Source organism: Nuphar pumila, chromosome 6, assembly GCF_984573655.1.
Source record: "Nuphar pumila chromosome 6, dmNupPumi1.hap1.1, whole genome shotgun sequence".
NCBI lineage: Eukaryota > Viridiplantae > Streptophyta > Magnoliopsida > Nymphaeales > Nymphaeaceae > Nuphar > Nuphar pumila.
Window position 1 is genome coordinate 51,941,900 of NC_143254.1, and position 15,896 is coordinate 51,957,795.

Sequence of the window (15,896 nt, forward strand, 5' to 3'; positions counted from 1 at the left end):
TTTTCATTTCATCAATCAATGGCCTTAAATATACATCAAGATTTTGGCTCAGAGAAGTCAGATTAGGGATCAATAGAGACAAGAAAAAATTTTGACGCTTCATACATAAGCTTGGAGGAAGGTTGTATGGGGTGACAAATACTGGCCAACATGAGTATGAAGTTGATCTACCCCCAAATGGATTAAATTCATCTGTACATAAACCAATCCTAACATTTCTCATTTTCATTGCGAAGGTTTGATGAGTACGATCAAAGTGCTTCCAAGCTTCTGTGTCAATAGGATGCATGATCTTGTCTTCATCATGTCGAACTTTATTTGTATGTCATCTCATGTATTTAGTTGTCCTCGAAGACATATACAATCGTTGCAATCTAGGGGTTTGAGGGAAGTAGCAAAGGGACTTGTATGACACTTCTTTTGACCTTGTGCTACCATTGCCTCTTGTATTTGGCTTGAATCGAGGATGCTCACATGACGGACATGATCTTCTATTTTCTTGATCTTTGAAATACAACATGCAGTGATTTGGACAAGCATCTATCTTTTGATACCCCATACCTAGAGCGTTGACCATTACCTTCGCATGATAGAAATTTTATGATAATTTCTCATTTGTGGGCAACATACTCTTCATAATAGAGCATAGACGGTCAAAACATGATTGATTCAAATTATACTCGAACTTCAAATTCAGTAGTTGAAGAACTGCAGACAAGATAGTATGACTCTCACAACCATTCCAAAGTAGCTCATCAGTATCTCTAAGTAAATCATAAAATCTACTAGATGCATCGTTTGATGCTTCTTCCTCTACCCCAGTTGGTACATCACTAGGACCCATAGAAGAACCTAGTTCTGGTTCTGCGATATCAAATATCAAATTTACATGTGGATTATCATGCACCACATCCACCTGTGCATCAAAATTGTTCATAAATTCTTCACCATGAAATGTTCAATTCTGATAATCACTCACAAAACCCTTCTTGTATAGGTGATGTCTAACATCATGAGGTTCTATAAATCGATTGTTCTTACACATCGTGTAGGGGCACCTAATCCGACCTGTGGGATTCATTGTACTGACACTTACCATTGTAAATTTATTAATACTGTCAACACCATCGATATATTTAAGCGATACCTCATTGTCAACTATCCTACGATACATTCATTCACGATTTACAGTCATTTTGTCCTATGATGTTACAGATATTATCCTAATCAGTTAAAAGAGAATCATCAGAATGCTATGATGAAGAAAATATCAAATTTATTATGCATTGTTGGATATATATATATATATCACAAAGATATTTAGAAAGATGAAATCACATTCATAAACACGATACATTCAATTTAAGCATATTTTCATAATACAATTTTACATGGAGGGCATAATTAATTCGAAAATAACTTTATGCAAATATGGATACATGATACATTATACACGATATACGATACACATAAATAATCACGTCAAATATTATAATATATTTAATCATTTACATCACAATAATGTCAAACATGTACCTGCAACAAATACACTCCAATATCCCGCTAACTACTACCATGCCTTGCATGGACTCCGAACTACAAAAATAGGAGCACTGCTATTTTCATACATTCAAATCATGCTCAGCATAATCTTCGAACTCCAACAAAGCAGTCCTAGATATCCACAACTAAGTGAGTGTGTGAACAGAAAAGTATTGCATCCAAGAAAGTAAATAACATGTGATGTGCTTGTATCACTTACTCACCACGGGTATTTACCCGATTTGTATTGCTTTTGCCTTCAGATTTTTTTCTTATTTCTTTTTGTATTGCATTTTTAGTTGCATGCGATCTTTAGCACTAAGCATCACGCAATTAGCTCAGCTATGTACCTGCAATGCACATTTATATACCTGCACACTCATCGACGAAGGGTATTCGGCCACGTATCAGCTTCAGCGCGAGGCTACCAAAATAGGAGAACGACCAACGACAAGGTTACCGATGTGGGTCAAGAGAGAAGAGAGCGATCGAGGCTATCAAAGAGAGAGGAAGATGAGAAGGGGAAGAAAAAGAAGAGGTCGGCGAGGGAGGGTTGCAGGTGGGGGGGGGGGGCTCCAACGGCTGCCGGTCAGAGGTTGGAGATCAGACGAGAGAGGATAGAAGGCAAAGAGAAACGAGGGCGGAGAGTGACGTGGGGTTGCCAGATGCTGGAGGTCGGACGGGAGAGGATAAAGGGCGAAGAGAGACGATGGCAGCGGTGAGAGGGGAGGCGCAGTCGGGGAGAGAGAGGAGGAAGGCAGGTTCGACCCTCTGTGGCCTATTAAGTGCACGACGAGTCTGTCGGAGAGGGAGGAAGATGAGACAGAGAGGAAGAAGAGGAGGTCGGCGAGGGAGGGTCGAAGGTGGGGGGATAGAGGTCAGATCGGAAAGGAGAGTGGGCAAAGAGGAACGAGGGTGGAGAGGGAGGTGGGGTTGCCGGAGGCTGGAGGTCGGAAGGGCGACAGGCGGGAAGAAGGGCGACAGGCGGGACGAGGGCTGGAAGGGCGACAAGCGGGACGAGGTCTGGAAGGGCGACAACTGGCGACGAAAGGATGATGATCGATGGTTGACGGTGGAAGGCCGACGACTGACAGGCCGGGGGCGAAGGGCGATGGTCGGCGGTGAAGGGGGACAGAATGAAACAGAGAAAGAGAAAAGAAATGAGCTCACATTAGGGATTTACGGAAAATTTAGCGATGGATTAGCGACAGAACAATTTCATCGTTATTGCCGTCGCAAATTTGCGACGGAGTAGCGATGAAAAAAAGGTGTCGCTCATCCATCGCAAAGTTGCGATGGACTGTGAGACAAAATTTGTTCGTTGCTAATCCATCGCAAATTAGCGACAACATTGACGACGAAATTTTTTCGTCGCAAATTCAACAACTAATTTCAATTTTAGGGACAAATAGTTTTCTCTCACTAATCCGTCGCAAAGTTGCGATGAATTATTTCCGTTGTAATTTTTTGTTGCTAAATATCATTTTTCTTGTAGTGTCAGGGTGCACCATGTCTGAAATGTTTGCCTCCCTCCCCCCAAACTAACACACACATTCTCTCTCTCTCTCTCTCTCTCTCTCTCTCTCTCTCTCTATATATATATATATATATATATATATATATATATATATATATATATATATATAGAGAGAGAGAGAGAGAGAGAGAGAGAACTGAATATATTAGGATCCATTTTTTGTTCTGCCCTATAGGTTTTAAGTGTTTTATGATAGATCTGAACTGTTAGATGTGTTTAGCGTGATCGATTTAGTGGGAATCAATCTTGGATCATGTTTTTTCAATGAAAAAATGTTTTTATGAGTCGAAAAAAATTGGTACCTTCGTAGTCATTGGTTTTGGATATCCGGAAAAACCTATATACAAGTCAGATTCCGACGATCCAAAAGCTGGTTCCCACTAAACAAAACCTATAGATCACATATACGGTGTTAGACGTGAGAAAAAAAATACTTAAAACTATGATTTTTGAAGGGGCCTAATGAGACCTAACAAAGAAGAGGGCCTAAGGAACACATTATATATATATATATATATATATATATATATATATATATATATATATATATATATATATATAGAGAGAGAGAGAGAGAGAGAGAGAGAGCTGAACATAGTCATGATTCCTATAAAAAAAAGAGCAAAATTGTCAAGAAAAAAGGTGAATTGATCATGTTTGTTATATTTTGTAGTTTGTGGTCAGTTGACAGCTTTACTTCTGAGTTGAATCCGAATCTAAGTTCATCTCAAGGTCCAACAAGATCTGACCTGATTGTATGTAAATGCAGATCCAACTCGAGTAATCAGATTTGGATTCAGTAGAGGATCATTCATGTCTGAATCTTATCAGGTTGCATCTGATTACATCTGACCTAGGTCAGACCCATTTATATCAAGGGAAGGTCAGGTAGAATAAACCCATTTTGAAATTGAAGATCATTTTGCATTCCCAGTTGAGCCAAGCCTATGAACGATGGTCATTACCTTGTTTGTTTTGCCTGGGTGAGGCTTTGAGGAACACTTCCTAACTTAATAACCTTCGGTGGGTCCCAAATTACCATGAAAAGTGGACCCCACAGTAGAACTGAGTATGTCAGGTTTTGTGGTTCATAATTAACGCTGACTAATCAAAAGAAAGGAGCATATTAGGTCCAAAATGTCCCAAATGGTTTGGACCAATCCCATCACGCAGTCAGGGTGCCACATGCCACATGCAGCCTTAGAATTGGTGTTGGCACCCACATACATAGTTGGTGCAATAGAAATGAACTGGCCATGGTGACTAATCTGAATTTGGATCTTGACCTACCCAAAGATAATGCTAACCAATAGTGCAATCTAGATGACTAAATGGAGGTCCAAGGCATGGTTACCGGAAGCACCCTTGGGAGTGGAGGGGCACGCATCCAAAGCATGAAGTGCCATGCTTCCACTGAAGAGGGGTAAGCCCGGGGAAACTCGTTTCTCATGTAAGGGGAATCACACTTCCCCCTCGTTTCCCTTGCATTTTCTTTTCATTTATTCCGTTCTCTCTTGTTTTTTTTCGTCCTTGTTACTTTTTAATATATATATTTTTTCACTTCGTGCTCACTTTCCCCTCGATTCCTTCACATTTCCTTTTTGGCTTCTTGCAAGCTTCCACAATCACTAACAACATGAATCGCACTTCACACTTCATGCTACTTTTTAGCACTCGCTTCCTGCTTCTGCTTTACACATCACTTCCTCTAATTCTTTTTGGTAATTATGGACTCCAAAGAAAGGCTTGCCAACAAATTTTGGTAACTATCAGTCGCTTCCACTTCTACTCTTGTAGAAAATATCTCAATAAATGCAAAGAAGGAGCATCTCGTGTCCAGGTGGGAAGAGTTTAAAGCAAGATTTTCAGATGGATTGGGTGGGGTATTAGTATATCTGACACATAATATAAATGTGATAATTTGTCCTCTAAAAAAGGAAATATTGAATGAATAAATAGTAAATTCTCATATTTTGCTATTCTTTCTAGGGAAGGTACTAATGGCATCGAGAATGGAATTTTGCAAAACCCTCCGATATCCTTTGAGGATAAAAACTCCTGTTGGCCCAACGAACCCAGAATCATTAACCAAAATGATTAAATGATCTTGAATTGGATCCTAGCTGGTCCAACCCAATCAATCCTAACTGTAACAGAGAGAAGCTACCATAAAACCAATCAATGTGGCATCACCCATACTTGAGTTACACAACAACATTTGTCATTTTTGAATGGAGAATATGGGGACACAGACTCTGGTACGGTTCAGACACAAGGCTCCACTCCCAATCAAGATAAAAGGGACTTTTATCAAGAGACCCGTCTTCACATATCACCTTTTGTACAAACAATGCATGCATCTCATAAAATAAAATATCCATCTTTAGAGCTTCACAAGAACCAATTCAACTTTTGTAATAGTATTTCACTTAGCTAAAGAAAACCTTGCACAACCACACACATTGCACATATGGACTTTTACCAAACAGGTGCATAGGGATCAATACAATCAAGGAATCCCTTCGATCACTTTTAACATTTGAGTAAACCAATTCCACGTCTAAAGAGTAAAGAAGAAGGAAAAGATAGTGAAACTGTACGCCTAAAGCCAACACAACACGGCTAAGAAGTTAAGAGAGTTAGCAAGCTTAGTCTACCTACAGATCTCTGGAGCAAATCCCACTTTGGTGTCCTTTGCATCATAGATAATCCTCAGGTTCTGTTGTTGATAATTTCCAATAATTGCATACTCGGCCTCGGATCGTAAGCTCGCGAGAGCCAGACATACTTGTGAAGCATCCATCTTCACTACGTACAGTATCCCAGACACATCTACACTTACCTGAACATCATTAGCAGCAACACCATCACCACTACCAAAATGGAATTGCAAAGTTGGAATGCTCACTTCAGTGAACCCACTCAAGTTGAAACATGTATCCAGGATGGAGAAGCCAGGTGCAGAGGGGAACCCAATTGATTGCTTAACAAATTCATCCTTCACTGCCTTGTACAGGGAAGGGCCTAGTCTGGTTATCACTGTACCTGAATCGATCAAAGTCATACCACTACTTGAAAATCCAAACAGGGAATTTGAAGAAGCTTTTACATAAATTTGGCCGACGCTAATGCCACTTAGATTAAGTAAATAGTATGTTGAAACTTGAGGGCGCTGAATCATTGAAGTATAAACAAAGGGAGTAGAGTTATAAGCAGAAGTAGAGGAAGGATCCCCAAGAACCAAAGAACCTGAAGTTTCATCAGAGGAAGGTAAGCAATAGGAGAAAACTCCATTGTACTTGGCAAAAGCCTGAGAGATCAAAGAAGGGGAGCCTCTTCCAAGGCCTAACAATCCAGCTGCTCCACCAAAGAGCCCTCGATTATCGTGCCCACATCCAAATACAAAACCGGCAATGATATCAGTGCCAAGTGTCAGGGTATCATGTGCTAGATTCCCTTGTGTGTGAGATCCATCACCATAACTAACATCATATGCACAAGTGGCAGCAGCAGCAGAACAACCAGCAGACATCTCAAGGGATCCACAAGTAGAGGAATTGCAAGGAAGTGGGGTGTAAGAGGAGGAGAGGGAGGGATTGTAGAGCGAGTCCTGCTGTTGGTAGCAGTATTTGCAAGGTGAGCATTGAACCCAGGTGAGGTCACTCCCTGTATCAACAAGCAGAGTCATTTCTTGACTACCAATTTCGATCCTTACGACGTAATTGAGGGTGTCCAGCTTTCTTCCTGATGTCAAAGGAATTTGAGTCCCTTTGGATGCATCATACCGCATGCCTTGCTCTTCATGTTTATGTTTCCTTAGTTGGTCTTGCAGGAAGAGCACACGAGCTGCATCTAATTTCAGGGTTCTCTTTTGACTTCTTTGATTCCAATTTCGAAGCCTTTTCAATTCAAGAGCAATTGCACCTTCAGTCTCGCTTATTCTCATTCCTGACCATAAGTTTTTTAAAACAGGAAACAATTGAAATAACTAGATCAAAACACTGCATGAATGGTATGAACTGCTTAAGAAATAATTCAAGAACAATGAACAACCGTAACCGATTAATCACTACATCAAAAAATTAAGCACATAAACGTATTGACATTCAAAAAGCTTAAGAATATCATAGGCCTAGCAAGGACTAAAACTTTGCTATGCTCGGTTTCATGGTCACTGGTCACCAACAAGGCAGCCTAGTAGACCTCATATACACTTGCCCAAGTTCCCTGAGTCCAAGTTGATCCATTCACGAAGATGTCCTTTTTCATGAAAAAATATGGCTGAATTAACCATAGGGACTAGTCCAGATGTGTACTGAATCGATCAACAGCCCAATGACAAGTCCATCTAAGTAGAAGAAAACAGTAGGGAAGGAGGAGGCCTTACTTGGTTGCCCCACTGTTGATGCTGGTGTATGATCTTGACGTACCAACTGGTTCATCAGGACTGTGTGCTTTCCCAATGGTGGGGTGCAGTTGGTTGGGGAGAATATGAAAATGGTGAAGAGAATATGCAAAAGAAGAGCAGAAGATGCCATTTGTTGTGAACAGAAAAAATGAATTGGTTAGTATGGTATGAGAAAAAGAAGAGGGATTAAATAGAAGAAAAAGGGGGAGAGGATACTTCTTGTCCTTGGAATCATGGGTGATAACAAGGAAGAGGGGTTGTCATGGAGACCCACTCAAATAGATGTGGGGCACAATTATTGTTGTGATTCACATGCACAAGTTTTGGCACCAAATATTGTACCAGACTTTTTTGGGCTGTCTTCTGGAATAATGTGCTTGTGAGTTGAGATAGGAGAAACATACCACCAAATGGTTGTATCATGCACCAACCATATGTATCCATTGCTTTAGGAGAACATAAATCACCAAATGGCTGTATCATGCACCAAACATCTCTCTCTCTCTCTCTCTCTCTCTCTCTATATATATATATATATATATATATATATATATATATATATATATATATATATATATATATATATATATCCATTGCTTTAGGTGAAAATGAGTTGGTGTCTTTTTCTCTTTTTTCGTTTTCACCTGACACCAAATTTGACTTTTGTGATAAGCTACTGGTGGGCATAGAAATTCTAGTGCAGTTTTCTTGTTCTTCATGAACAAGAAACGTTATAGCTAGATAATGAATCTCAAAGATCTAAAATAAGTTTTCTTTTTTAGCTGTTGCTTCTATTTGGTTGTTTCGGTGACTACTTTGTACAGCTGACTATTTGTAGAATTTCATCTGGTAATGAGAGACGCAGTTGGCTATCATAAATGTATTCTTGTAATTTGTAAGACAAAAGGAAGGTAAGGATGGGAACAAAGAGATCAGGAGATGAGGCCAATAATCAATCTTCAATGGTACGTTCTGCATACAATGATTGATGGTGCATTAGAGACTCAAACCACCATGCATTATTCCAACCATTGAAAAGAAATGGTTATTTTATGTATATGTTTGTCATATTTTATAGTATCATGAATTCATGACTTCTCTTGGGCCTGAAGCAGAACTTCAATTGGATCAGATCCAGCGGAATGCCTTAAGTCCATGCTTACCTTGTCGGCATGCAAGTGAGCCTGCCAATGGACTGGGTCTTACCGGACCAGACCCAATTAGGTCTTGCCCTAGAAGATTCCAGTAGTAGATGGACTTTGGTCTGGTTTTGGAAATTTGTAAACTAGATCCTAGTCCACCAAAGGTTCAATTGAGATGAGGATTTTTCCAGATCAAATATTTTAAGAAGTGAGATTTGACCAGGTGATATCTGAGCCCAAACCAGGATGTCGTCCTGCATAAGCGAGGTTGGTCAGATCCAGGCTCGGACTGCTGCTGGCATCTCGAAGTTTGGCTTGATCTGGACCAACCCATGCCCAGCTGAGGCCCCACCCGTTCACAGCACTAGATGCAAGATGAACCTTACTCGGGTCTAAATCCCAACCATGGAAGGCTTGCTATGAATGCGAAACCCTGAGAGGGCCTGTCCGTTTCACCCAAAAAGGTGGGAATATGATTCACTTTCGTACAAAAAATGGGCATTTTCCCACCAGTGAAATCAACGGCCACAAGATGGGCGTCTCTCTCTCTCTCTTTCTTCATTAACAACAAGAACATCTCGCTCTCTCACTTTCAATGCCATTACCCTATGTAAACTGACCCCTAATACTCTTTCAGCATGAATTTACAGCAGGATGATGCAAGAATCTATAACCAACCCCTAACCTTTCCGACGGGTAGGATGATCTGAAGCATCTATGTCTTCTTCTTCCCACAAACAAACCTCTGATGGGTCTCTCTCTCTCTCTCTCTCTCTCTCTCTGCAGACCCATTTTTCTGCAACTCTAACATCTTTATCATTTTTTCTTTTGGCTTCCCTCTCTTCTTTCCTCTCTATCTAACCTTATTTGTTTACTAAATAGAATTCTGGTATTTTCCCTGTGAATATATTGAAAGGCGTGTTGGTGAAACCTTAAAAGGCACCAACTTCTTCCCCCAAATGATTGTTGCAGAAGCTGATATGCGCAAAGAAACAATGGTGGAATCAGCTAGAAATTTAAGACCTTGATGCTTCAAAAAAAAATTTTAAGACCTTGTTTATAAAAAAAGTATTTATCATATTGCACTTTTATAATAAAAATATACATTAAAGGTAGATTTCTTTTAACGTGAAAATGTAATACAAATTCAACAGGTGGCAATGGCCTACACAAGTAGAGAAGCACTCCTCAAACCCGATTATAAGAGATCAGACACCAACAACATTCCATGTCATCCCAAATAACATAAAAGCTACTCCAAATCACATGACACGAATCAAGAACCCCATCAACAAATAAGGGATAACACCATCTTCATTTATCTGCAAATAAAAAAATTTATTTGAATTAGAGAATAAACATATTCAAAAAATGTATTCTATTTAAGTTCATTGCATTACCATCGAACTCATAAACTGGTTGGTCATATGACATTTGATCAATTTTAGATTATTTTTAAATAATCAAAATTTATTTTCATAATTCAACTTTTTTGGTGCTTTCAATTAATTCAGTTGACAGTTTACAGGAATCAAATGTTGCCTATGCTAATGATTAGGTTACTCAAGCAGGGACCATCACCTAGGGCAAGCCTAGAAAATTTTTCATAATGTTCTTGACGATGACAATTTTTTTTTAAGAAATTGTTGTGATGGGCTATTTTAGCACACGTTTCTAGTAAATAAATCGTTCTAGCCAGCTAAAACTTATAATTATCACCAAAAAAGAGAGCACTGTCATAGTTGAAACTCAAATAGAAATATGCTACTTCAAATCTTAATAATTCAACAATTTTTGCTACAATCTAGAAAAATTAGTAAAACATATTTTCAAATATCATGGTATTAAAAAATTAGCATTTGATGACAATAACATTAAATCCACAACAAAATCAACTTGGTCCATCATGATCCGACCATTGTTTGCAAATACATCACATACGCAGCAACTTGCGCCATTAATGAACTCAAAAGTTCCATCAATGTTTAACAAATTTTGCCACAGACTAGAAAATTAATGAATTTAGCAAATTTTTTACAAACCAAAAAAATTAAAAAATAGATTTTTAAATATCATTAGCATCTAATGTTAATGATCATAAAAATAAGATTCTTTATAAACAATATTAAAGGTAAACAGAGCTTGCAAAAAGCTAAAAACTAAGAAAATCCACAAAATTCGACCATTGTTTAAGAATACAACACATACACAGCAACCTCTTCCATCAATGAATGTAGAGCAACATTAATGTTTCGACAATTTTTTTCACATACCAGAAAATTAATGAATTCAACAAATTTTACCACATACCAAAAAATTAATGAATTCAGAAAGTTTTTCCACAAACCCCCAAAAAAAATAGAATAATGATAATGACATTGAAAAGGGAAGACTCTTCACAAACGAAACGGGGCTTGCAAAAAGATAAAATCCAATAAGAAATTTACAAAATCAAACTCGGCATCTCAATAAAGCCACAATATTAAAATAAAATGAGAACATACCAACTTCTGCAACAATCTTTTGGAAAAGAAGTTGGTGCCTTTTGAGGCTCTACCAACACGCCTTTCAATATATTCACTGAAAAAACACTAGATTTTCATTTGGTAAACAAATAAGGTTAGATAGAGAGGGGAAGCACAAAAAATGATAAATAGGTTAGAGTTGCACGAAAATGAGCCTGGAGAGAAAGAGACCCATCACAGGTTTCTTTGTGAGAAGAAGTCACCACCAACACCATTGATATAGCTCTTTTTTTTTCACCTTCTAGTTAGCTTCTGCTCCAGACCGTCTTACCCGTCGGAAACTCTTGCAGAGAGAGAGAGAGAGAGAGAGAGAGATTAGGGGTTGGTTGTAGATTCTTGCATCATCCTATTGTAAATCCATGCTGAAAGGGGAGAGTATCAGGGGTCGGTTTGCAAAGGGTAATGGCGTTGAGAGCTATAGGTTCCTGTCATTAATGGCGGGTGAGAAAGAGAGAGAGAGAGAGACGCCCTCTGCAACCCAAAATGGCGTCGCAGAGAGAGACCCTAAAGGGTAGGCGCCTTTTCGGGGTCGTACAAGTTGTTTTTTATTTCTTTTACATTCAAAACTTAACCATTGACAGAAAAGTTAACGGAAATGTTATATGGTACATGGCATTCATCCAAATTTTAAAACGGACGGCATGACCTGATCTGCTTCCGGTGGGGTATCCTTTAAACTTTCTAAGGTATTGTTGTTATCAATCCCAGAGTTAAGAGCAATTCATTAAATTATCGGAGTCGTTTGAAAGTATTCAATAAACTGTGGAGTCATTAATGGGAGTTCGAATGCTTGTTCAGTGGACGGGAGGATTAGTGGTGAAGTTTTACATGGTCAAACTGACTGTGGTACATGGTCAAACTGAGACCTCTCAGCCTGTTATGAGACACCCAAGCCATAGTGGTGGTTTCCTCATGCTTACCAATAGTAGTCGACCATAACACACACACACACAGCCCCAAATGACAAACTCTACGAGTGATAAAAAGAGACCAGTCCATATTCTTATACTTTTTGTCATAGGAACTGATGGAAGAGACATTTTGAGAGAATTCTGGTTTAACACTAATCCAAATGGCTGGTGATTCTTTACAAGTCAAACATATAAACTTCTCAAATGAATCAAACTCTTTACATATCCCTAGTCACGTGTCATGGCAGCAATGTTGCAGAGAATAGGATATCATGATCGACTGGTTGCAAACATCAGGATAAAGGATTGGAAGCTAAATACCAAGAGTGATCAACATGTTTTTGTTATTAGTAAGGGGGATAGCCCCCACTGAGGCTTAAACCTGAGACCTGTTGGTTAGGATAGTGTCTCTGCCCAATCCAGCTGTGTGATTTAGAAAATCAGAGAGAGAGAGAGAGAGAGAGTACTGGAGTAATTCTGTTTATATTTTGCTTTAGAGCTTGTCTGTGTTGCTAGGAAAGCGGGATGCTTTCCACAGAAAGCCCCTTGTTTCGCTTTTCGAGGGTCTGAGGGAATTTGGAAAAATTCTGCGGATATTCAGCTGAGATTTTTTCCGTTGCAAAAATGAAGTGCTTTCTGTGGAGATCTAGTTTCCAGTGAAGCTAATAAAAATGCAACATACTAGATTACAGAACCTGCACATAACAATGGTACAATGCTAGGAAATATTTTTTAAGGCACACATGTCCTCTGACATGAGCATTATCAGGAAAAGTTCCGAGTAAGCATCACACTGTATAGATAAATACTGCACTCACTGCACATAAAGAATGATTACATTAAACATTAATTCACGAATACAAAAAAGATACACCTTTGATTAAGTCCCTTCGCTATCATTGGGCGTTACTAACAAGGGAAACCAATTCAATCTTATCTGAGTCAAGCATTTCTATAGCCTCTTTGGATGAAGAAATCTCTGTTGGAAGTATCTGAGAGTTATTGTCACTCTTTGGCACCAAAAATAGCAATGCAAGTGGTAACAGTCTTAATACATTGCGTAACAAAATAGCCACCCAGAGATTACCAAATTCAGTACGTGTAACATTGAGGATGTGGAGTAGCAGACCTCCACCCCATGATGAAGTGAGTATACCAATATTGTCAATAGACATTAGTAGTGCAAAAAATGTTCCTTCAATCCCAGTAGGACAAAGTTTGGCACTAAGTACAAGAAGAGGCATCCACTTTATGCGGTTGATCATCTGTGATACGCCTTCATCCATTACAACAAAAAGATAATCAGGCATATTGTACTCCAAGTTCAGCCGCAGTACTAAAACCAAATCCAGCATTCCTGAGACAGCAAAAAGCAGTTGACTCCAGAAAAGCAGGCTACGAAACGAATAGTCCTTTAATACATTGTGGAAAAGAAGCACCCCAAGAAGGGAGCCAACAGCACCAATGCAAAATATAAATCCAACAATCTCCTGTAACAGTAATATTAAAGAAAGCGTGTGAATAAATAATCCAGTTTTTCTTTATCTGCAAACAAAATGTGCCATGAATGCTAAATCTCTAAGAAAACAGAAATAGTTATCATGTGGGACACATCAAAATGGAAAAAACACTTCAGTGTACCTGAGAAAATGCAGGCCCTGCTTTTGAGTCTGTGTACCAATAAAACATTCCCTCATGAATATTCAGGCTCAAAGCAAGAGATGAGTACATGTATACACACGGTCTCCAAACGGCTGGACATTTCAATGTAGTCCACATGGATGCTGCAGCTTCCAAGAGCCTTTGGTATACCTATATTTCCATGAGAAAAACAGAAATCAAGTTTCATAAGCTGATAAATCTACCGCAAATGCAGCATCATTTCTGTATTCATCAATTCTTACCTGCCCGAAGGAATCTCTAGGAAGGTTTGATTCATTTAGAACCCACCCTACTAGCAAGACAAGTGCAGCCGGGATAGTCAGCAATCCAAGCACCCCCTATTGGGATAAATATGATATGTCAGGTTGGTACAACTATTACATAAAACAAGAAAGCAGTAAAGACTGGTCCATGGTAATTCTTCAGCCTTTAAGACTTCCAAATATTCAGAAAATGCAGCAAATAAATAGCATGAGATGATGAACCTGAAAAGAATTTTTGTCTTGCTTATTCCACATAAAAGTTTTAGCATACCAAAGATGAATTGAAGCAAACCTGTGCACCTATATGATGAACCAAAAAGCCACTGACAGAAAATCCAAGCAACGCTCCAATAGAAGAGCTAAATGCACACAAGCTTTGCATGTCAGCAGCCAGAGAAGGATGATGTATACTGTTCTGAGCCACACAGGCATCAATGGTCACATCTGCAATTGCTACCCCAGCACTTCCAGCTGTCAGAGATAGCAACGCGAATGCAACATGCAGTTTACTGTGCAGGGCTATCAAGAGCATGGAAATCACTCCTAGTAGACCTATTATCCACAGGGAAACAAACATTAGTTGTAGTACTTTATTTTGAGCAGCAGGTTTGATCATAAAGACGTAAACAAGAAAATATTTGTCCTGGATGGTGCACACACGCACACATACACACACAGAGAGAGTAGCAGATATGACAGAACATGAAAGAATATCCATTTATCAAACTCAGAAGAATTTAAATTTTCTTATATTTAGTAACGTCATTCGGAATGTCCAGCAGGGCTGCATATCAAACTGAAACATGTTCAACCAAATAAAAAAATTTATGTAGTTTATGCGGTACACCTGGAAAAGCATTTAAGGAATTCAGATGCATTTGACTCCTGTGAAATTAACTGCCATCAAAAGTAGCTAATCCTTTGCCAAGTAAAAAAAGTTGATAAAATTTTGAAAAAGGAAAGAGTTTGAAAGAAAATGGACCAAGTTGCTATTCTTGTTACTAAGAAACATGGAAGACACCAGTAGAACAGTAAAATCACTATTGATTATGACGAGATATTGCTGTTAGCCGTATTCATACAAGAACAAATATCTTTACAACTAGAAAATACTATTCACAACTAGGAAATCACAGTATATAGCTGACCTCAATTCTATATTTATGCATGCAAGCACACGTGTGTGTGTGCATGCGCACATCTCATGGCCATCATGTGTAAAGCACTTGTTTGACAAGATCCATGCCAGAGCACTGATAAGTTAATGGGTTTAGCCCCTTGTGAGTTACTGCATGAGTTGGCACAGGGTTAGAAATCCCTGGGGAACAATGAACCATATCAGTGTAAGGAAGTTTCTTCAACAGTTGAGCAGTTTGATGATTAGTAAACATCTGGAACTGTCTGGAAATTGAATCTTGGTGAACTGGCAAAAGAAAGGAGATAAAGCGAAGATATCAAAGGGGTTCTATTTGGAAAACTACAATTAGCAGGTATGACTTGTCCGGCTATGACTATATCAGCATTGAATTGAAGATCACACTTTAACTGCATAGATTTGCTTTGCAGGATTGATTTTACAGTGGCTGGCAATATCATAGAAACCAGCTCAGCGTGGATGGTTGAACAACTTTTGTCTTCCACAAAATTTTCCATTAAACTGTATTTACTCGATTCTGGTCAGTCTAACCAATTTTCATCAACCGCACCAATGAAGGACTTTTTCCTTTACTTGAGATTCTATAATCAATAGCCTCCACTTAGCAATCATCCAACATTTGTTTGTAATTAGCAAAATTCAAAGCGTTAAATAGGTTACTCATGTTACTCCAATCTTGTGACAAAAAAAGGATTTAAGGAAATGAAGATCTCAAGCCTAGAGGCACGTTCTTAAGATCGCTATCTTTAG

The 15,896-nt window shown here is 38.8% G+C and overlaps 2 protein-coding genes across 2 annotated transcripts in view; both read right to left on the reverse strand.

Annotated features, from left to right (window-relative positions):
- Positions 1-5,732: 5,732 nt before the first annotated feature.
- LOC149834844 (Eukaryotic aspartyl protease family protein) lies at positions 5,733-7,025 on the reverse strand. Its single transcript, XM_090009468.1, has one exon. The coding sequence runs from the start codon at positions 7,023-7,025 to the stop codon at positions 5,733-5,735; it is 1,293 nt and encodes a 430-aa protein (XP_089865594.1).
- Positions 7,026-12,886: 5,861 nt separating this feature from the next.
- Positions 12,887-15,896, reverse strand: part of LOC149834845 (putative folate-biopterin transporter 2) — a 5,215-nt gene continuing 2,205 nt past the window's right edge. Inside the window, exons 2-5 of the mRNA XM_090010321.1 lie at positions 14,283-14,542; positions 13,970-14,065; positions 13,707-13,877; positions 12,887-13,555 (exon numbers count right to left, since the gene is read on the reverse strand). Of these exons, the coding sequence (XP_089866447.1) occupies positions 12,962-13,555; positions 13,707-13,877; positions 13,970-14,065; positions 14,283-14,542 (1,121 nt within the window). The 3' untranslated portion in view covers positions 12,887-12,961. The remainder of the gene's footprint in view (positions 13,556-13,706; positions 13,878-13,969; positions 14,066-14,282; positions 14,543-15,896) is intronic.